The sequence below is a fragment of the Felis catus genome, chromosome B2 (assembly GCF_018350175.1).
Source record: "Felis catus isolate Fca126 chromosome B2, F.catus_Fca126_mat1.0, whole genome shotgun sequence".
Taxonomy (NCBI): Eukaryota; Metazoa; Chordata; class Mammalia; order Carnivora; family Felidae; genus Felis; species Felis catus.
In genome coordinates, this window is record NC_058372.1 from 35,361,723 (window position 1) to 35,384,897 (window position 23,175).

Below are 23,175 nucleotides of genomic sequence, written 5' to 3' on the forward strand. Positions count from 1 at the left end.
AGTCACAAAATCAAGATGTGAAAAATGTTGTAATAAGTTATCGCTTTATTCTTTTTCCAGGAATCGTTGTAGTTGATCACTTGTCCAGTTCTCAGCCAGTCATTTGTGATAATCGAGGGGCATGGTGTTGTGGTTTCCAAACTGCCAGCTCAGAATAGGAAAATACTTGGTAAGGGAGGCAGCATGCATAAAGGTTAAAAGCATCAACTTGGAAGTCAGGCACACTTGACTCCACATCCTGGCAAGTTATGGAACCTTTCTGAGCCTTACTTTCAACATCTGTGAAATGGGATTAATCACATCTACCTTTTGGCAAAACAAAAAGCAAAGAGACAAACCAGAAAAAAGACTCTTAACTATAGAGAACAAACTGGTGGTTGCCCAAGGGGAGGTTGGTGGAAGTGGGGGGAATGGGTGAAATAGGTGAAGGGGATTAAGAGTCCACTTACCAAGATGAGCACTGGGTAATGTACAGAATTGTTGAATCACTATATTGTATACCTGAAATTAATAGAATACTGTATGTTAACTATACTGGAATTAAAATTAAAAACTTAATAAAAAAATCACACCTACCTTTTGGGATTGCTGTGATGATTTACTAAGATCATGTTTCTTGTGTGCTTAGCACGGTGCCTGCATTTAGGATGGCGCAACTGGAAGTGGTCATTTAGGAATGTAATTGGACAGAAGTCTTTAGTTTCTAATGAATTGAAGTTTTTCTACTTCCCAAAGCCTTCCAATACCCTTAAAATTTTAGAGCTAGAGGGGACTTTGAAAACCTCTTGGTTCAGTCCCTTTATTTTTTTAGGTGAGGAAATAGACCAAGTGACTTAGCCAAAATCATAACAGTATAGTTTAATAAATGCCATAGCAGGGGTAAGTTCAAATTCTATAAATATACATTTTACAAGACCAGTGCTCTAACCCCTAAGCAATAGGTCCTATAAATACACATTTTAAAAACATCTTTACTGAAATTTAACTTATATGCCATAAAATCCACCTGTTTGAAATGTACAATTCAGGGTTTTTTAGTACATTCACAAAGTTGTGCAACTATCACCACAATTTAAGTTTTGAACATTTCTGTCACTCCAGAAAGAAACCCTTGGACCTACCGACAGTCAGTTCCCATTCTTCTCCACTCTGTGTCTGCATAGCCACTAATTAATCTACTTCCTGTCTATAGATTGCCTCTATTATTAACTTTTTGCATTTTATTAATACAGTCTTACAACATGTCATCTTTTTTAACTGTCTCCCACTTAGCTTAAGGTTTTCAAGGTTCACCTATGTTGTTGGTATCCATACTTTATTCCTTTTTATTCAATCATATTCTATTGTATGGATATACTACATCTTATCCATCCATTTAGTAGTTCATGGACATTTGGATTGCTTTATTTTTGAGCTATTATGAATAATGCTTGGATATCCATGTACAAATTTTTGCACAGAAAGTTTTTGAGAAACTGTCCAGCTGTTTTCCAAAGCAGCTGCACCATTTTATATTCCCACCAGCAGTGTACAGGAGTTCCAGATGCTCAATATCTCCCAACTTATTATCTGACTTTTTTTTTTTAAGTTCATTTATTTATTTTGAGAGTGCAAGAGAGAGAGAGAGCACGGGAGGGGTAGAGAGAGAGGGAGAGACAGAATCCCAAGCAGGCTCTGCACTGTCAGTGCATAGCCCGACGTGGGACTAGAACTCTTATCAGAAATAGAGTTTGCGTATATTTTCCCCCATTCTATGGGTTGTCATTTCGCTTTCCTAAAAGTTACCATTTGTAGCACAAAAATTGTTAATTTTTAATGTCCAATTTATTTTTTCTTTTTCTGCTCTTGCTTTTGGCGCCGTATCTCAGAAGCCATTGCCTAATGGAGGATCATGAAGACTTTTTCCCCTGTGTTTTCTTCCAAGAGTTCATAGTTTTAGCTCTTATGTGTTTGATACATGTTGAGTTAATTTTTGTGTATGGTAGAAGGAAGGGTCCTACTTCATTCTTTTGCATGTGGATATCTAGTTGTCCCAGCACCATTTGTTGAAAATACACATTTTTAAATAGAGTTTACACCATCCTTTTATCTGAACCTTGAAATGAAAGCCTATGTGGCCTAGGAAAAACACAGTCTGAGCAAGAGCAAAGAGTTTGGGGAAGGGATTTAGGCTTTTAGCGTGTGGGGGTTCCCGCCCCTCCCCAACCAATTCCTCAATCTAGATTACCTGCCTGTTAATTCACCATTGGAAATCCAATACTGTTTTATTTAATTGGTTTGGGTTGAGGCCCTGGTATGAGCATTCATTAAAAATTCTGGTGACTCCAGTGTGGAGGCACACTTAAGAGCTAGTGAACTAAAGGGTTAATAGTCCTACCAAGGACCAAACTGGCAGTATCGGGAGGTGCTGCTGGAAGGGGAGATAGGCTGAGGTGCTTGCTTTTCTCCACGGAGCTGCAGGAGCTGCAAGACCGTTGTCCTTGGCTCTACAGGTGGCAGCATCTCCTTACTGAAAAAATAGAGTCGTTCCACGTCAGTACTTTCTGGGGTTAGAAGCACTTTGGGCGTGACATATATGAAATAAGACGACTTCTACATGTAAGGGAAAAAGAGACCAATAAAAGAGCATAAATCCCAAGCACTGTTTTTCCTTTGGTAAGTGACAGAAGATGTTGTCTTACAACACAAGCATTTTTTAAAAAGAACGATTTGATTGCATGTTACAAATGTTACAAGAGAGTATTCTGCTCTGCCACTTTAGTGTCTACCTTTTCTTCTGTGGCCGCTGTGAAGCAGTTTGGCTTTAAAGTAACTATGAGAACAAATTGAATTTTGAAATTAAAGATCTTAGGTCTTTCAAGTATATGAGATACAAGTAAAATGCTCTTTATTGTCTAAAACTGTATTTGCAGAAAAGTATGAGGACTCTAGCCTGCAAGGTCTGAACAGTCCCAGTGCCGTGGTTTTTGTGTTGCCTGAAATTCTTGCTCTGCCAGTAGCAAAACGCGTCAGTACGTTCCCCATAGTAAATCTTGCAGTGCTTAGTTCCTCCTGTGTTGCTAAAAGGTGTATCTAATACAAATGCAAAGAAATAATGGATCAACAACACTCCATATTGCATTTCTTTTTAAGTAAATTGCCAGTAGCAGGCCTCCTGTGATTGGTTTCAATAATCCTTTTGGTTGGCACTGGTGTTTCAGAGTCCCATTAGGGATTTATTGTGCTGTAGACTAGCGCTCCTCAAAGTGTCTGTGAACCAGTAAACTGTGTTACTAGCCCACAATTAAGGAACACTTAAAAGCTGTGTAGTACTAACTTGACCTAATCTAGACGTTCATTATGTTCTACAAAAGCATTGGTTTGCAGTGGATTGGGGAAAACAGGAAGCTGGTCCTTCCCCATGAAGCTCTGTTCTAAGTGAAGTAACTTTGAGGGGTGCCTGAGTGGCTCAGCTTTGATTAAGTGTCTGACTTCAGCTCAGGTCACGATCTCACAGTTTGTGAGTTCGAGCCCCGCGTAGGGCTCTGTGCTGACGGCTCAGAGTCTGGAGCCTGCTTCGGATTCTGTGTCTCCCTCTCTCTCTGCCCCTCACCTGCTTGCTTGCTTGCTCCTTCTCTCTCTCTCTCAAAAATAAATAAAACATTAAAAAATTAAAAAAAAATAAAGGAAGTAACTTTGAGGAAGAAGGTATTTTAAAGAAACCATCTTTCTTTTTACATTTACTTTCTTTCAGGGATTTTGTACTGGAAGACATGGATCTTGCTGCCAATGAGCTCAGCATTTATGACAAACTTTCGGAGACTGTTGATTTGGTGAGACAGACAGGCCATCAATGTGGCATGTCAGAGAAGGCAATTGAAAAATTTATCAGACAGCTGCTGGAAAAGAATGAACCTCAGAGGGGACCACCCCAGTATCCTCTCCTTATAGCCGTGTATAAGGTAAAAACGTGTTTTGACTTGGAGATTCCTTAAACAGGGCACAAACTCTTCAGCTTTCTCCCCAAATTTTACTGTTGACTGCTTCTACCATCTAACCTTAGTTTTCCTATGAATAAGTTGGCCTTTGCTCTTGTCACCATGAGTTACTAGGAAATTTGACCCATTTTGTTAAATATCCATGATGAAAGCTATATATTTATAATTAAACTGTATTTGTGTATACTTTTTAATGGAGGACATAGCCCCATAGAAGCCTGGTGCTGAGTGGCTCAGTTGGTGGAGCATGCAACTCTTGATCTCCGGGTCGTGAGTTCAGGTCCCACTCTGGGCATAGAGCCTCCTTAAAAAAGAAAAAAACAAGAGGAAGAAGAAGGTTGGTGAGCCTTGCAGTTCTCATAGTTCTCAAACTTTAAATGTATTTCATTCAGGAGTGAATGTAGCCAATTTGGCAATAAATTATATTTAAAAAAATAAAATGTAAAATAAATTAAAAAATGAAACTATAAAAGGTTAAAAAAATGAACGTAAATGGCTTGTTTATGAAAATGGATTAGTTCCTAAGGCACAGTGAAAATAATGGAAGAGGCTGGGGTTTTTGGTTTTTTTTTTTTTCTTTTTTTTCTTGGCACTAAAGTATTTTGTTTGCTGGGACAATTATTAATCCTTTTCCTGTCTTTCCTTATAGGTCCTTGTAACCCTGGGATTAATCTTGCTCACTGCCTACTTTGTGATTCAACCTTTCAGCCCATTACCACCTGAACCGGTGCTTTCTGGAGCTCACACCTGGCGCTCACTCATCCATCACATTCGGCTGATGTCCTTGCCCATTACCAAGAAGTATATGCCAGAAAATAAGGGAGTTCCTCTGCATGGGGGTGATGAAGACAGACCCTTTCCAGGTAGAATCCTGCATTTTACTACTTACACGGTGTTCTTGACAGTGTATGGTGGGAAAGGAAATAACATGTACTGACATCTAATGAGGCACTTTCCCACTTTTGTCTTTAAAAAAATTTTTTTTGTTTTTATTTTTGAAAGAGAGAGAATGAGCTTGAGCGGGGGAGGGGGAGAGAGAGAGACAGACAGACAGACAGACAGACAGACACAGAAAGACAGAGAATCCAAAGCAGGCTCCAGGTTCTGAACTGTCAGCACAGAGCCCAACGCGGGGCTCGAACTCACAAACTGTGAGATCATGACCTGCACTGAAGTCGGACACTCAGCTGACCTGAGCCACCCAGACAGCCCTCAATTTTGTCTTATTTAATTCAGTCCCCGATAAAACTCTATTTGATAGGGGTTTTTTTGGGTTTTGTTTTTTTGTTTTTGTTTTGTTGTCCCTGTCTTGCAGATTGAGGAACTGAGGCTCAGAGAGATTAAGAAACTTGCCAGACAAACACTCCTGGGGGAACCAAATTCAAACCCCCTGATTCCAAAGCACACATGGTGGGGATGAGTATTTTTGTTTATAAGGAAAATTTCAATGTATCTTATTCTACCCTTTTCTCTCCTGTGATCCCTATCCATAATAGATATTTTAATAAATAGCTATTGATTTATTGAAAACATCTGAGTCCAGCTTGCTTTTAACCAGATCCTCGAATAGTCCTTAGCCTGGTGGGCTGGGTTTTTGTCCCACTTTGTCTTACTCTTTCAGTATAGTGTTTTCTCTGCCTCACAGTATGCTTAGTGCTCCTAAGTGGGCAGTTTTGCCAATAAGTTGAATTTAAGAAGCATTTAAATTTAGTAACAGTGTATCAGTGGGAGCACAGGAATTTCTGGTCTGACATACCATTTGAGGAGTTTTCTTTTGCGAAGATTGTAACGTGTGATAAGACTTGAAATTTACCTTTTTTTTTAATGTTTATTTTTGAGAGACAGAGTACGAGTAGGGGAGGGGCAGAGAGAGAGGGAGACACAGAATCTGAAGCAGGCTCCAGGCTCTGAGCTGTCAGCACAGAGCCCGATGCGGGACTTGAATCCATGAACCTCGAGATCATGACCTGAGCTGAAGTTGGAGGTTTAACTGACTGAGCCACCCAGGTGCCCCTGAAATTTACTTTTTGAGAAAGAACAGAGGGCATTTTATTTTATTTTATTTTTTAAAGTTTATTTATTTTGAGAGAGAGCTTGAGCTGAGGAGATGTAGAGAGAGGGGGAGAGAAAGAATCCCAAGCAGGCTCTACGCTGTGAGTGCAGAGCCTGATGTGGGGCTCAAACTCATGAACTGTGAGATTATGACCTGAGCCAAAGTCAAGAGTCAGGTGCTTAACCAGCTGAGCCACCCAGGTGCCCTGCATTTTATTATTTTGGTGGTATTCATCTTATTTGCCCGGATAAAGGAATATGGAAATTAATTTCACAAGTGTATTATGGGAGTTTTTGTGTAACTGTTCTGAAACCCTTAGATTCCAACATAACTGGAATCTAAACTGTTTAGGAAGCATGCTTTCTCCTCAGTGTTGTGTTCAGAAAAAATTTCCTAGTGGAAGCTACACTTTATAATGTTACTCTTTTCTCTTTTTAACTTTTTTTCTTTTTTTTTTTTTGAGAGTATGAGAGCGGGGAAGGGAGCTCAAGCTGGGGACGGATAGAGAGAGAGAATCTTAAGCAAGCTCCAAGCCCAGTGCAAAGCCTGACATGGGGCTTCATCCCTCGACCATGAGATCATGACCTGAGCCCAAATCAAGAGTCAGGCGCTTAACCAACTGAACCACCCGGGCACCTCTATAATGTCACTCTTTAAGCCAAGATCTAATCAGTCATAAAAATCCCTTGTATTGAGTCGCCTTTGAAAGCTATTTTTGTACACTTGAGAAAATTATGGAAAGATTTTCAAAATTATGCTAAAATCAGAGGAAGGGAACATTGTAAAGCAAAAAGCCTCGTGGGTTTTTTTTTTGTTTTTTTTTTTTAATTTTTTTTTTTTTAGTTAGCTCATATGTATAGATAGAGTTTTTAATTCCAGATATAACTTCCTTGTATTTTTGAAATGTCATCAACAAAGCTTAAAAAAAAAAAAAAAAGTGATGTTTCCAACTCCTCTGTCAGAAAGGTCCAGAGCACATGGGGGAAAGACCCAGAGAAACTTGTCAGGCCAGCCTGATGCTGCTTCCTCACACGCATCAACGCATCAGCCTCCTTTCCTGTCTTCCTCTCACTGCCTCCCTAAAGGCATCTTCTGCCCTTTGACACACAGAGATCAAGTCAGCAGTTTTTAGGACCAAATTGATGGCAGTTACTCTGTTTCTCCCTGTCCTGTAAGGGAAATTTCCTTAGGCTATTGAGTTAGAAAGTGACAGTTGATGGACCACTATTGCTCATTCTCTAAATCAGAGTCTAATAATTCAAGAAAACTTCGTGTCTTGTCAATAAGCCTAACTATTGGGTTCACTCCAAATGAGTATTTTGCCTTGCAGGTGGAAACTGAATTCTTGGAGCTCAGTTGTAAAGAGAGAGCATTGGAAGGGTGTGGTTTTTAGCTCTTTAATGTTGTTGACTATTAAAGTGCTGCTTTTACTTACCAGTGTGGATATTGATGCACCATATATTCTTGTGTGTGATCGTTCTGGGAAGCTGTGGGCATGTACAACTAATAGCATTTTGCATAGCATTTGGAAGGAAACTGAAGAATACATAATAATATAAGGGATAAATAGAAACATGGAGGAGAATTAGGGCAAGAAATAGGAACTGCTGGGCCTGTAAGAGGGCTAGAAAAGGAAAAAAAAATAAATTTTCCTTCCTGGTATCATGGTACCAATGAACAACTGCCTTTTAGTTAGAATTACTTAGCAGTACCTTTGAAGTAAATGTAGAGGGAACATGGCCTGGCAGATTCAGCTCCCTAAAGGAAAGCCCTCAAGCATATTGTTTCCTAAGGGCTGGCCTGTCAAAGGCCCCTGGATCATCTGACACTCCTTGCAGTGGCGCCTTGGGAGTGACCGAGGGCACTGGGAGCAATGGTGAATACCTGACCTCTGGTAGTTTCTCCTCTTGACTCCACCCAGGGAACAAGAGGCAGCAGAGGTGGGGTTCTTTTTCTAGGTTTCAGCCTTGGGTAGGAAACCCTGCTCCTGAATTCTCTTGATGAGAAGAATGGAGGGACTCCATAGTGACTCACGTCAGCCTCCCACTCTGCAGCAGAAAATAAATAAGCTGACACTTATTTAGTACTTACCAGATGCCAGGCCCCGCTCTAAGGGCTTTCCATATATTGCTTCATTTAATCTTTACATTATCCCTGTGAGGGAAGTTCTGGTTGTATGCCCGTTTTAAGGATGGAGACACCAAGGGACAGTGACATTATGTCACTTGTCCGAGGTCCTAAGGCTACTAAGTCATGGAACCATGATTCAAACCCATCCTATCCTCGCAGTCTGAGCTCTTAGCCTCTGCTGTGAGTAGGGTGTCGCTATACACTATACCCACAGAATCTAGATTTTAGTTTGATTTGGGAGTTCTGTGCTCTCTCTCAGCTCACCAGATGCCTCCTTTCCACTCCCTGGTGCCCAGAACAAGGTTTTTCTGGCTGGCATTGCATGTCCAAAGATAAACCATCCTCCGAGCCCTGGCCCTTTAGAATTTTCCTGAACTAGTCTTTTCCTAGGCATTCCGCCCAGCTCATCTTCCCAGTCTACAGCCTTATGTGTAATGTGTGACTTGTTTGACTTAATCCTTTATCTGATTAACCCATAGTTTTCCCTTCACGGTCACATTCTTAGGCCCCCCCAGTCCCGACCTCATATCTTTATGTCCACTTTGATCCTACCAGCCATCCTCTTGGCTTTCATCCTTCCATGGAATCACTGAGTCTTAGAGCTAAAGAGGAACTTTAGCACTGATCTAGTACATAGCCTTGTTTTGTAAAGAGGGAATTGAGGACAGGAAAGGTGAAGTAACTTGTTCACCCAGCTAAAAATGCCTCACTGGCACTCGAACCTTTATTCTTAATTCTAGTATGGTGTTCTCTCCATCACACCACACTCACTGTCTGCTATCTTTGCCCTCAGCCAAGCCAGGCTCCTGCATGTTAGGCCCAGTTTGTTTACTTGGGACATCAGTAATTTTTTTTTTAAGGTTTTATTTTTGGGGCACCTGGGTGGCTCAGTCGATCGAGCGTCTGCCTTTGGCTCGGTCATGATCTCATGGTTCGTGGGTTCAAGCCCCGCTTCGGGCTGTGTGCTGACAGCTCAGAGCCTGGAGCCTGCTTCCGATTCTGTGTCTCCCTCTCTCTCTGTCCCTCCCCTGCTCACACTCTGTTTCTGTCTCTCGCTCTCAAAACTAAATAAACATTGAAGAAGAATTTTTTTTTGAAAGATCTTATTTTTAAGTAATCTCTACATCCCACACAGGGCTTGAACTCACAACCTTGTGATCAAGAGTCTCATGCTTTATCGACTAAGCCAACCAGGCGCCCCTAGGCATTTATAATTTTTAATTATGACACCCATTGATGCTGAGGAGGTCTGAGATAGTCTCATATACAATGGAAAAGTGTATCTCTGTATCTGTACTGCATAATTGGAACTTTACATATCCATGACCTTTCAAGGGAAGGTTGGAGTAGATCCAGCAACATCAAGTGGTTTTAGGAGTAGATCATTCAATGACTTAGAACTGAGGACCAAAGCAGAGTCTAGGCTAGTGCCCAAAGATGAACTGATTGGACCTCAGAAAATGCCCTACTATTTTATTTGCAAATAAAATTTGAGGTGATGATAACAAATATGTCAAGCACTTACTGTGTAGGAGGCACTGTGCCATGTACTATGTTGTGTATTTTCTCAGTCCTTACAACAATTACAGAGGTAGTTACCATTTTTATGTCCCTTCCAAAGATGAGGAAACTTGATATGCAAGGGGGTTGACTAACCTAAAGTCTCACGTTTAGAGTCCACTTAAATGTGTGTGTGTATATATATACACACACACACACACACACACACACACATACACACACACGTACATGTATACATACATACATATATATATATATATATATATATATATATATTTTTTTTTTTTTTTAAGTTTATTTGAGAGAGAACACACATGTGTGAGCAGGGGTGGGGCAGAGAGAGAGAATTCCAAGCAGGCTCTGCACTGTCAGCATGGACCCCAGTGCAAGGCTCTAGCTCATGAACCGCGAGATCATGACTTGATCTGAAATCAAGAGTCGGACCCCGACAGAGCCACCCAGGTGCCTCTAGAGTCCATTTTTTAAAATAGAAGTATAGGGGCATCTGGGTGGCTCAGTCTGTTAAGCATCCGACTTCAGCTCAGGTCACGGTCTCACGGCTCGGGTTCGAGCCCCACGTCGGGGTCTGTGCTGACAGCTCAGAGCCTGGAGCCTGCTTCAGATTCTGTGTTTCCCTCTTTCCCTGCCCCTCCCCTGCTCATGCTGTCTCTCTCTCAAAAAATAAATAAACATTAAAAAAATTTAAAGTTGAAGTATAATTGATCTACAATGTTACGTTAGTTTCAGGTGTACAACATAGTTATTGGACAAGTCTGCAGTTTATGCTGTGCTCACCACAAGTGTAGCTGCCATCTGTCACCACACAAGGCTAATACAGTACAAATGACTGTATCCCCTATGCTTTACCTTTCATCCTCATGATTTACTCATTCCATAACTGGAACCCTGTATCTCAGCCCCCTTTACCCATTTTGCCCATTCCTCTCATCCCCCTTCCTTCTGGCAACCATCAATTCTCTGTTTTTTTGAGTCTCTTGCTGCCTGTTTTTAAAAAAAATTTTTTAATGTTTTTTTATTTATTTTTGAGACAGAGAGAGACAGAGCATGAGCAGGGGAGGGGCAGAGAGAGAGCGAGACACAGAGTCTGAAGCAGGCTCCAGGCTCTGAGCTGTCAGCACAGAGCCTGATGCGGGGCTCGAACTCACGAACCGTGAGATCATGACCTGAGCTGAAGTTGGACGCTCAACCGACTGAGCCACCCAGGCGCCCCCCCTTTTTTTTTTTTGATTCCACATGTAAATGAAATCATATAGTATTCATCTTTGTCTATCTGACTTAATTTCACTTAGCCACAGTACCCTCTCGGTCCACCCATGTTGTGACACATGGCAAGATCTCTTTCTTTTTTATAACTGAGTAATATTCCAGTGTATGTGTGTAATATGTGGGGTTTCACTTCTCTGTCACACTTTTTTAAACTTTAAAATAGCTATTATAAGGAGGTTTTTTTGGAGCAAAGAAACCTTGGACATTAAAAGAAAGTTAGGAAGTTGCCATCCAACTTCCATGGGCCTTTCTGTCTGCTGCTGCAGGAAGAGTGGGTAGAAAGAGAGGGAAGGCTCGAAAGAAGGCACATGCAGCAGGTAAGGTGGCCGGAGAAGAGCTCTGTCCTGGAGTGGCATGGAATGGTCTGCTCTGTGCCGCTGGCTATTTTCCAGGATGGGATTTTGCTCACTTTGTGCTATCATGGTTCCAGCCGGTTGTATAGCGAACATATCAGGTGAAGCCATCCTATCTGGAAAGATAGAGGCCACGTTGGAAGTCTGGGTACTTCTCCTTTTTGGGGCATTTTATGGGAAGGGGAGGAAGCACCCCAACCATACACCCCATACACACCCAGACAGTTCACTGCCTGGCGATTCCCCAGTCCCTTCCCACCAAAATGTAAACACTTTCTTTATCCACCTTGGTGATCTCAGGGCTGTAGAGAAATCAAAAGTAGCTCTTCCTTTTGAAGATTGGCTCCCCTAATTCAGATGGATGGCATAAGTTACCCCATTCCAGTGATCCCTTTTCCTCATTACTTCCCCCTCTTCCTTTGCTGGACGCCAGCCAGCCTGGCCAGTGTCTCTGCTCCTGTAGAGTACCTCTCCAGAGGCCTGCCTTCTTAAGATGACTGAACCCTCCATTTCGTAAGTTTTCATGGCCTCCAAAGACATTTCTATTTGAAAAATACATAAAACCCATACAAAGACAATAAAAAGGTATAAGATTTTTATACACTTTTAGGGGCGCATGGGTGGCTCAGTCGGTTAAGCATCCGACTTCAGCTCAGGTCACGATCTCACGGTCTGGTCCGTGAGTTCGAGCCCCGCGTCGGGCTCTGGGCTGATGGCTCAGAGCCTGGAGCCTGCTTCCGATTTCTGTGTCTCCCTCTCTCTCTTCCCCTCCCCCGTTCAATTTTTAGTATATGTGCTGCCGAAGCGAGCACTTCCCCTCCCCCGTTCATGCTCTGTCTTTGTTTCAAAAATAAATAAACATTAAAAAAAAAATTAAAAATAAAATAAAAATAAAAATAAAAATAATACACTTTTAATAAAGTAAAATTTCTCTTGATCCCTTTAACTCCTCCACCAAACCAACCCCTGGTAATAATTTGATATACATCCTTCTGAGTTTTTCCATGGCTGTACAGATAGATATACTTTTGGGTACACACGCACACATAGAGAAATGTCTTATGTAGCTTGCGTAAATACTTCCAGCTACTACCAGAAGTTGGGTGGCTTAAAACAACAGTAAATCTGGGGTGCCTGGATAGCTCCATTGGTTGAGCATCTGGCTCTTGTTTTCTGCTCAGGTCATGATCCCAGGGTTATGGGATCAAGCCCCGTGTTGGGCTCTGTGCTGGGCTTGGAGCCTACTTAGGATTCTCTCTTTCTCCCTCTGCCTCTCTCCCCTAAATCAAGATCTCAGTAAGACTGTACTACCTCTAGGGAAGATTCTTCTTTGCCTGCTTCTGGTGATTGCCAGAAATCCTTGGTATCCCCTGGCCATGATAGCAGAACCCCCCAGTCTCTGCGACCATCTTTACATGGCCATCTTTCCTCCATATGTCTTTTGTATCCTCTTATCTTCTCATAAGGATACCATTTAGATTAGGTTTAAGGCCCATTCTACTTCAGTAGGACTTCATCTTAATTAGTTACATCTGCAAAGATTCTGTTTTCAATTGTGGTCACGTTCTGAGGTTCCAGAAAGACTCAAATTTGAGAGGGACACTATTCAACCCAGTATACACATTTTTCAGGATCTTATACTGTTCCATTCTGTGACTATTCCATAATTTAAATTTCTAGTTTTTTGTTTTTTTGGGTTTTTTTGCTGTTATAAAATACACCTGGGACATTCATATATACGTACCTTTAAAAAGTTTTTTTAAATAATTTATTTTTGAGAGTGTGCATGCAAATGGGGGAGAGGCAGAGAGTGAGGAGGACAGAGGATCTGAAGCAGGCTCTGTGCTGACAGCAGAGAGCCTGATGCAGGGCTCAAACTCACAAACTGAGATCATGACCTGAGCCAAAGTTGGATGCTTAACTGATTGAGCCACCCAGGTGCCCCCATATATACATATACTATTATTCCTGTAAGAGATTCTTAGAAGTAGAATAGCTGGGTTAAAGGGCATTTTCAATTTTAATAAATACTACCCAGATTGTCTTCATAAACTTATACCAACTTTCATTAACAGTATATGTTGCTCACCAGGACTGGATATTGTCACTGTTTTGCCAGTTAGAAAACTAAAGAATGGTATCTTATTTTAAGATGTATTTTTTTTTACTATTATTGCAGTTGATTATCTTTTCATATGTTTTATAGACCATTTATATTTATTTTTCTGTGAATTACTGTGAATTGTCCCAACATCATTTATTGCATTCATCCATTCATCCTTTCTTCACTGAATTGAAATTGACCTTTATCACAAATCAAATATTCTCACGTGTGTGTGTGTGTGTGTGTGTGTGTGTGTGTGTGTGTGTGTGTCTGTGCTGGATTTGTTACTGCATTCTGTGTTATTCTGTGTTATTAAACTTTTTGCCTGTGACTTTATAAGAACATAGTTCTTATTATTTGCACTAGTTATGTTTCATAAAGTCTATGCAAACTTTTTGTTGCTTTATAAGAAGATACAGTCAATTCTCATTATTTTCTGTAGTTATGTTTTATGAAGTCCCTGCAGACACTGAATTAGTGTTTGCACTAGTTACTAATTAGTAATTACTAATTACTGACCCATTGCCCCTAGGGAAAATCAGAGTTAGGTTCCTGAGAGTCTCTGGGCACATTTTCATCAAGTGATGAATACCTGACTTTGTTTTATGTATATTTTTGTTTAAAGATACCTTATTTAATATATATTGTTGATTCATTAACACTGAATTCACGTCAACAAGCACTATAACTCCTGCCTAAACAAAGCTTACCCAACACATGTATTTTCCCTGGAAGGCACATCACAGCCTGCTTGCACTTAGGAGTGCTAGAGAGTACTTTAGCACTGTGCTCCGAGGCCATTTTTTAATTAGTGAACTATTTGTTGAGTTTTGGGTTCATAGCAAAGCTAAGTAGAAAGTGCAGAGAGTTCCCATATACCCCGTCCCCACAAACAGCATCCTTGGGAGCCATTCTGAACTGCAAAACCACAATAAGAATGCGAAAACCGTGGCACCAAGTAGCCAAAAGGACACTCGTTTACAGTTCGAAGGTGAAGCAAAAAGTAGAGTGTTGTCTCCTTCCACCTCAGCTAGAGTTCGCCCCTCTGCATCACCACAGGAATTGATTGGGTTACAAATAAATTTCAGAGAGTAAGCAGGTTCACAGATCAGAGTCTGTAAATAATGAGGATTGACGGTACTTTCTGAATTACAGTAGCTTTATAGAATGCTGCTCTACGCTTTTATACTTAGTAGCGCAAGTTCCTCATTTTTTTCTCATTCAAGACTTTATTGTCTACAACTCTTACCGTACGATATTAGACGAATAAGCCAGTTGAAAATGGGCAAAAGATTTGAGTAGACATTTCTCCAAAAAAAAGATATGCAGATAATGGGAATGTAAACTAGCACAGCTGCTTTGGAAAAGTTTGGCAGTTCCTTGGAAAATTCAACACAGAGTTATTAAGTGACCTAGTAATTCCACTCCTAGGTGTGTACACAGAAGAATTGGAAACACATGTCCACACAAAAACTTGTATGCAAATATTCATAGAAGCATTGTCCATAGTAGCCCCAAAGTAGAAATGTCCAGCAACATATGAATGAATAAGCAAAATGTAGTATATCCACGTAGTGGAATATTACCTGACAATAGAAAGGAAAGAACATTTGATATGCACTGTAACATGGATGAACCCAGAAAACATGCTAAATTAAAGAAGCCAGACAAAAAAGACCCTATATTGTACAATTCCATTTATTTGAGATATCAGGATCTGCAAATGCACGGACACTAAAAGATGAGTAGTTGCCTAGGGCTGGCAGCAGAGGGGTTAGAATGGGAAATGTCTACTAATAGGCATGGGGTTTCTTTTTAGGGTAATAAAAATGTTTTATAATTAGATAATGGTGATAGTTATTCAACTGTGTGAATATACTAAAAGCCAATGAATTGTACACTTTAAATGAATGAATTTTATGGTCTGGGAATTAAACCTCAATAAAGCTGTTGTTGTTTTTTAAATTTTTTTTAATGTTTATTTCTGAGACAGAGATAGAGCACGAGTGGGGGAGGGGCAGAGAGAGGAGGACACACAGAATCTGAAGCAGGGTCCAGGCTCCGAGCTGTCAGCACAGAGCCTGACGCGGGGCTTGAACTCACAAACTGTGAGATCATGACCTGAGCCGAAGTCGGTCGCTCAACCGACGGGGCCACCCAGGCGCCTTTTTTTTTTTTTAATGTTTTATCTACATGGAGAAATAAAATAATGCTCTTTCCCTCCAGTCTTGCCCTCTTTATGCCCAGCATGGAGAGAGGCTCGAGCCATCCAGTGACTCATGAGCAGTGAGGGGTGAGGGTCCTCAGGTCCACCATCTGCCTGAGGTGTATCATATGAGGCTCTTAATGTATTCTTTTTTTTTAATTGTTTTTTTTTTTAAAGTTTATTCATTTTTGAGAGACAGAGGGTAAGCTGGGGAGGGGCAGAGAGAGAGGTGGACACAGAATCCAAAGCAGGCTCCAGGCTCCGAACTGTCAGCATGGAGCCCAATGTGGGGCTTGAACCCACGGACTGTGAGATCGACCTGAAGTCAGATGCTTAACGGACTGAGCCACCCAGGCACCCTCTTAATGTATTCTTTAATGGTATCTGTGCCTGCGGGGGGTGTCCTCTATAGATTTTAAGCAGTGACCATACTTTGTAATTCATTTGTATTACCTAGAATGCCTTCTGGCCCTTAAATTATTTCCAGAGTTACTTGGGGCAGGGGATGGATTATTGCCTGTTCTTATACATTTACTCTTGTAGATGAACTTCAGAATGAGATTGTCACAGCCTCACCCTACTCCTGCCTTCATCAGAAGCAAACTCTGGTGGGAACCTATCCAAGTTCTACTGAATATACTTTTGGGTAGACTTGGCGTCTTTGTAGTATTTAGCCTTCCTGCCCAAGATCGCGGTATGATATGTTTATTTATTCAGGTCTTATATTATGCCCTTCTTGTTAAATTTATTGCTGGTTGTGAAAGAGGCCATTTTCCGTTCGAATTTTTTAAATGACTGTGGCCAGGAGAGTAAGAAGTAATTGATGTTCCTGTGTCTGGATGTGAATGTCTTATATTCTGCCACCTTATTGAGTCCACTTTTTAGTACTCTATTCTTTCTTTTTCTTTCCTGATTTTCCTTCCCAGGGTTTTCTTCTTCCACCTGCTTCTGAAAGCATCTCTACCTGGAAATCCCAAGAATATCTAAAGTTCAGAATAAAACTGAAATTAACTAAGTTACAGTTAAAATAATGTGTCTGTGCTCTTAGGTTCAGAACTGCTCATTGCTAGCTCTCGAGGCACCTTTATAAATTGAGAGAAGATGCCCCCTTTCTCCTGACATATGACTCTTATCTCCTGGGGAGATTGCCATACCTAACTGATTCCGTCAGAATATGACGCATGACCGCAGAAAAATGTCATAATGAATCTGCAGGTGTCTGGCATCTCCTGTGTCCGGGCTCTCTTAGATGAGGTGCATTCAGGCAGTCTCGGCTGCAGAGGCATTCTTGTAGCACTGCTTATATTTTATTTTATTTTTATTTTTATTTTTGTTTTTTATTTTATTTTATTTTATTTATTTTATCTTATTTTATTTTATTTTTAATAAAAACGTTTATTCTTGAGAGAGACAGAGACCGTGCGAGCAGGTGAGGGACAGAGAGAGAGGGAGACAAAATCCAAAGCAGGCTCCAGGCTCTGAGCTGTCAGCACAGAGCCCGACGCAGGGCTTGAACTCACAAACTGCAAGATCATGATCTGAGCTAAAGTTAGACGCTTAACTGACTGAGCCACCCAGGTGCCCCTTTGCAGTGCTGCTTAGATCTGTAGATTTTGTCTTTGCTGCCTCAGTTTACCTCATTATATTTCACCTCTCATCACAGGACAAGTTCCGCCACCCCACCCACCGCCAAAAAGACAAAAACAAAGTAAAACCCAATCGTCCTCTTCCCAGCCTCTCTCTTCTCACTCTAGTCACAATCCAGAATAACCTTCCTAAAGCATCAGGAAACCCCTGCCCGAGGCCTTTGATGGCTCCTTGTTTTGCTCAGAGTCAGATGTGCTTCATGCCCTGGAAGCCCGCATCACGGCCTTCCTCCGCAGCTACTTTTCTCGTTTCCCCCGCCGCCCCTTCTGTGCTCTTCCCCAGTTGGGAACTCATGGTTAGCGCCTGTCTCCTGTCACTCTCTGTTTGCTCATCTGTAAAGGGAGAATAGCACTGCCTCGTCAGTAATTCTACGGCAACAGGTAAAGGATACAGCACGCGATGGTGACCAGCACCGGGCCTGGCACTTTCCCCTTCCTTCCCTCTCCCTCGTGAGGATTTTGGAAACTGAAATGCTGTATAATTATAACATGTTTAGATTATTTATGCCTCACTGTATGTCCATTACCCAAAGTTCTTGTATTTAGGCAGGAATTCATATTTGACCTCTAATCAGGAACATTTGAAAATGTTCCAGAAGGAAAAATAAGGATAACTTTGCAGCCTCAGTGTGCCACCAAAACAGGTGCCATTGAAGGGTTCCCGGGTGTCCTTGGAGGCCCCTGGCAGGCTTAAGGGTGCAGCATTGTGTCCTGGCTGTGACAGTCTGTCCACAATTAAGGCAGGTGAGGAGGGGAGGTGACAGCCTCCTCAAGGAACACAGGATCTGTCTGCAGGAGATGGAGGGTGTTTGGAGGGTCCTCAGGAGACGTGCTGAGAACAAACACAGTCCTTCCCTGGTGGGGATTTCCTCCGCCCCGCTACTACTGCCTTAAGAAAACATGGAAAAAGCCCTTGCTGCCGGCCACAGCAAATGTTTTCTGGTTAAGAGTCATTTTCCAAGTGTGTTTATTGGTTCAGAGAATTGATTTCATTTCAGCCCCATTTGGTGGTCTGTTTATCTTTTGTTCTAGGCTTTCTCCCGATTCGGTTTCCATTGGGTTTTAATCAGAAACCATCTGGTGAAAGCATTTTGGATCCAAATTAGAGTTTATCATAAGAACAATCTCCAAGAACACAGATGAAACCCAGAGTGGAACAGAACACAAACAAGAAATAATGCAATAACACTATCAACAGAACAGTGTCAGAGGGAGGGAGGAGGAGGAGAGGGAAACTGAGAAGGGATGTGTAGACAGGGAGTCAACCCTTCAGAGGAGGACCAGCCAGGGATAGGGGGTGGGCAGGCAACTAGCACTCACATCAGGGGCTGGTGGGCCCTTCTTCCCTTGCTGACCAACCTGCAGCCCTTGGAGGGGTAGAAACCATGGTTAGTAGCCCTTACCCACTTCTGAGCCGGGACAGAGCACTGTCTGATGGGCACCTGCAACTCACTTCGCTCCAGAGATGGGCCCCTGAAATGTCCCGTCTCCTCTCCATCCCTTCTCTCTGCACCCTTTTCTTGCTCTCCCTTTCCCAGAGTCATCCTGGCCTCCACTTGGAGAAGACACGCAATGGGGCTCATCACTGATGATGGGACCTTTGCCGGCCCCTCCCCCAAGTGCTGTAGACTTTCAGACGCTTGGGTCATGGGTTAGAAAACAGTGGAAGATTTACCTCTCCAGCCCCACGTCACTGAATATACCAACTGGTCGACGTTGCTGCTTTGACTTAGGAGATACATAAACGTGTTAAAAAAATATTTTCTGTAAAGTATAGAAGATTATAAAGAACATAACCTCTCCTTCCTACCCCATCCTCTGTGCCCTCTGCCCCTTCCTCAGAGGCTACCTATTTCATATGTATCTTTTCAGAGGTCACCAGTGCTTATCATTGTTAGCTTTTAAAAATTACTATTATATCTCTCCTTTTTGCTTTCACTGCTGAGGCTACTAGATTTACCCGCTGTGTTCTTCCTGTCTCTGCCTTCTCCACTTCCCTTCCTGTCGCAGACTTTGACTCTTGGTGGGCAAACAGTTGTGAGCAGAATGAGTCGGACCCCATCCCTGCCAACTGCAGTGGCTGTGCTCAGAAATTACCCCTCAGGGTGATGCTCCTGGAAGACACCCCGAAGAAATTTGAGAGACTCCATCCTCTGGTGATCAAGGTGAGCAAGGAACGCGCTTCTCCCCCTGACAGATGATCTGTTCGATGCCCAGAAGGCAGCAAGCTCTGTGACATTCCTGATAAGTAATTCTGTGTTATTTTGTCTTGCTCTTGTCCGCCTTGTCAAGACGGGCCAGCTCTTGCTGCCAGAGGAGCTTCGGCGTTTTTTGTGCCAGTACCCCGAGGTGGCGGAGGGCTTCCCCGAAGGGCTTCTCACCAAGTGGTGGCGCTGCCTTCCTGAGCGGTGGCTCCCATTTCCTTATCCATGGTGAGTGCGGGAAAGGGCACTTAGTCTGTGTGTGGTGGCAAGGGGGCAGACCGAAGGTCCAAACAGCACCCCTGAGACCCTCCCATGCCCCGCACTGTGTAAACACTCTCCAGTACCCTCTTCGAGTCAGACGATACTCAGGAGCTCGCTGTTGAAAAACCAGTGATGGGAGATAAAGAGGATGAAGTCGAAGAGGTGCCTCGGAAGGGCTGTCGCCACGAGTGGACACTGACACTGCCTAATAGCATCACAGATTATCTCTGCGCATGTTTTTACGCAGAATGCCTCTTGAGCATCAGAGGGCTAACGAGAAAGCCTGAAGAATGGAAGGGAAGCTTCATTTCCTGGCACCTTGTTTGTGCCAGGCAGTGTGGCAAGGTGGTTAGTGCCTGTTGCTCATTGGTGATACTCATAATAGCTCTAGGAAGTAGGAATTATCATTGTCATTTTCAGATCAGAAAAGTGGGGATCAGAGAGGTTAAGTACCTTGCTTAAGGTCACCCAGGCAGGATTGACATGCAGGTCTGTCTTCCCATTTCTTCCTGTGTCCTATAGAAGACATGGTCTGTTTTTTGGGGTGAAGGTTTCTGTCTAGAAGAAAAGAAAGCCAGTTTCCATCTAGAACCATTCCAAAAGAGAATTAAAATGGCTTTTTTTGGACCTTTTTGTTAGATAATTTCTCAATGCTTTTGTCTTTCTTAAACCTTTATTTGATTTCTTACTTATGCATTGATTTGCATGATTGAATACTCACTTTAACTAGTCAGGCTTCCCACCGCATGCCACAGCGCCTTAGGTTCATGATTTTTGCCCATTCCTCCTCCCTTCTGTTCTCCCGCCTGGCCTGTTACTTCAGTCTCTTTTCCAAGATAGAATGAATGGACCGTTTATTTCCTTCCTCTATATGTTGTTTTAGCTGGATTTTATAAACATCCCACCCACACGTACAAATCGTGGCTGTGGAGTTGTGTGTGTGCTTGTGCATGTCACAGTTAATTGATTTGGCATGACTGTTCCTCATGAACCTGATACTTAAGATATTGTCCTGATATTTTTCCCTCGTTACCCACCGCCCACAGTTTTCCCACCGTGCTTAGCTCTGTTAGTCATGGAGATAGAGGCCGGCTTGCCCAGCTGAATTACTTCTGTCTCTTCCAAACTTTTACAGGAGAAGACCTCTAAACAGATCACACATTTTACGTGAGCTTTTTCCTGTTTTCACCTACCTGCCATTTCCAAAAGATGCCTCCATAAAAAAGTGCTTCCTTCTTCAACCGGAACCTATTGTGGGTAGTAAGGTAGGACATTTTGAGAGGACTTGGGTCGAGGCTTTTCCTCACTTAGCCCCGGGGCTGATGTCCTAATCCCTTCCTTCCCTACGTGTCAACTCAGGGTGACTTGAAGGGACATCCACATGACCTGAAGTTCTCTGCCTGTTGCTTGCCAGGGGACCTGGTGTGGCCTGCCCTGTTATGAAGGCATGCTTAAAGTCTAGTTACCTTGCAGATCTGTTTCCTGCTCTAGACACTTGGGGGCAAGCTACTTTTCTACATTAGGAAGTAGAATCCTAAAATTTGAAAGGACCCAAGCATGCAGTTAGTCTGAGTTCCCTACCTCAAAGTGTAAAGCAGGCAAACCGTAAATGAACGCCCCAACTTACTCATTATGTGGCTAGGGACACTGAGCCCCAGAGAGAGTAAATGATTTGCCCAAGGACACAGGAAGTTAATAGGAGGGCTCTACCCACCCAATTCCCAGGTTGGCTTTCCCCAGAAATAAACAAATAAGAAACTTCGGGTAGAGAACTAGCTAAGCAGAAAGCTTGAGAGGTTTGGGGAAAAAAGTGTTGATGGGCACGTGCCCAAGGCAGGCAGACTAGTTTGGGTGGCAACACTTCTTGCTCAGTCCATGGCCAAGTACCCAGAGCCCACTTTTACCCCTCTGGGGCGAGTGGACTGGGTAAAAGCCGTTCTGAGTTGTGTCTGTTTACTTTTCTCTGAATTGCCCTTTTGTTGAGTCTCATTCCTGAGGACCATTTTTGAGTTTGGATTGGTTTGGAAGAATTAAAAGGATGAAATTTCCCAAACTGTGACCCCTACCAACTCTGGGTTGTGTTTTCAACCTCCCAATACTATTGTTTGGCTCCAGATTTGCTGAATCGTGTTAAAGGAATTTCAAAGCCTATAAAAACAATCATTTTGTCTAGGAGTGAGAACTTCTGTCTGCCAGCAGTAGGGTGGAGGTGCTGGGATCTTGCCTCAGATTTTAAAGACGTTTATTCTGCTGTCCCCAGCTAGAACTCCGGGCCCCAGTATGATTTCATCTTCATAATTATGATACAATTTGGGGCGAAAGCTTTTATCTTTATCTTGGTTTTCCCACTTGAATCTGAAGTTAATTTCACCAGTCTGCTTAACAGGGACTCCGAGGAACCCCGCCAACAGGGTAAATACTAAGTTACTCAGACGCCTATCAGAGTCATCTTGTGGTTCGCAAGCATGTTTTGGGAAGGGGAGTGGTCCAAATAGGCAAAAATCCTGAGAGTCTGGTTTCTTAGAGCATCTGCTCCCCGCCCTGGCCCAGGCTCTCCTTTTTCTTCAGCCTTGTTACTCCGCCCTGTTGTCCACATCCCGGGGCCCCTAGACCCTGGTAAAGTCACATGTCTGTGCGCCTGGGATCCCAGAGGCAACCTTGGAATAGAAGATGAGAAGTGGGGTCTGATTGCAAGAGGCGAGGCACTGGGGAAAGAGGTGAAGGGCTCCAAGGCCCACCTCACCCAGTCCACGGTGTTGCCCGGGGCTGGCCTGCTCCATCCTGGTGTCCATTTCTTCCCATCCTGGGTGGGGAAGAACCTGGTTCTGCCCCCTCTCGGGCCTGTATGAAAAAGAGATACATCCACTTGGTTTTGGTCTTCTGGAATTTCTTCAAGACCGCAGATGTCAGGGCTTCTGCCAGTCATTTGCAAGCCAGTAGTCCTCCTTAGTTAGTCTTCCTTCTGTCATGACAGTGGCAGTTGAATGGCTCTAGTGTTGCCATGGAAACGGAGTCGTGGCCACGGCCTGCTCTGAGAGCAACAGAGAGCCCAGGGTTGGAGACACAAGAAAATGGAGCTAAAACCAAACCTCTGGAAGCCCAAGTGGTGAAGAGAAAATCAGGACACGGCCCAGGGAGTCAGACTTCGGACCCTTGCGCTATGCGGACACAGAAAGGCGATTCCTGGAGGGGACAGGGAGGGGAGGTCCTGAAGGTTTTCTCTCGCCATCTAGGTAGGAAGAGGAGCCTGAGCAAGGTCAGCTTCTCCCTTTGTCCCTACTCCCTGCCTACCCCAACGCCACCTTCGCAGCTGTTCCTGGCACACAGCAGGTTGCCCTTAATGCCTGTTGGCAGCAGTGGTATCCCTCATGGTGCAGTAGTTACCTGTGGGCGTGCGTAGCCCAGTTGTCTCCTTGGTATTCAAACTCTGAGG

General features: G+C 43.0%; 1 protein-coding gene and 1 long non-coding RNA gene across 13 annotated transcripts in view; one reads left to right on the top strand and one right to left on the bottom strand.

The window, feature by feature from the left end:
• The window catches only part of CB2H6orf89 (chromosome B2 C6orf89 homolog), a 45,105-nt gene that overhangs the window by 12,514 nt on the left and 9,416 nt on the right, over window positions 1-23,175 (top strand). For 3 of the 6 annotated variants that reach the window (XM_019830523.3, XM_019830524.3, XM_045057463.1), the window contains 5 exons: window positions 3,734-3,941; window positions 4,627-4,840; window positions 19,288-19,442; window positions 19,570-19,709; window positions 20,878-21,007. In XM_019830523.3, coding sequence (XP_019686082.2) covers window positions 3,734-3,941; window positions 4,627-4,840; window positions 19,288-19,442; window positions 19,570-19,709; window positions 20,878-21,007 — 847 coding nt within the window. Of the gene's footprint in view, window positions 1-3,733; window positions 3,942-4,626; window positions 4,841-19,287; window positions 19,443-19,569; window positions 19,710-20,877; window positions 21,008-23,175 lie in introns of those variants that run through there. The other 3 variants (XM_019830521.3, XM_045057462.1, XM_045057464.1) reach the window with 1 other exon arrangement.
• LOC111560460 lies at window positions 26-23,002 on the bottom strand. Of its 7 annotated transcripts, none has more exons than XR_002742262.2 (5): window positions 22,486-23,002; window positions 20,936-20,990; window positions 20,196-20,300; window positions 450-501; window positions 26-148 (listed from the first exon to the last, which is right to left on the bottom strand). It is a non-coding gene; the product is annotated as an uncharacterized LOC111560460 (long non-coding RNA). The 7 variants fall into 7 exon arrangements; XR_006597718.1 differs by having other exon boundaries at window positions 26-306; XR_006597720.1 differs by lacking the exons at window positions 26-148; window positions 450-501 and adding exons at window positions 522-656; window positions 17,670-17,751.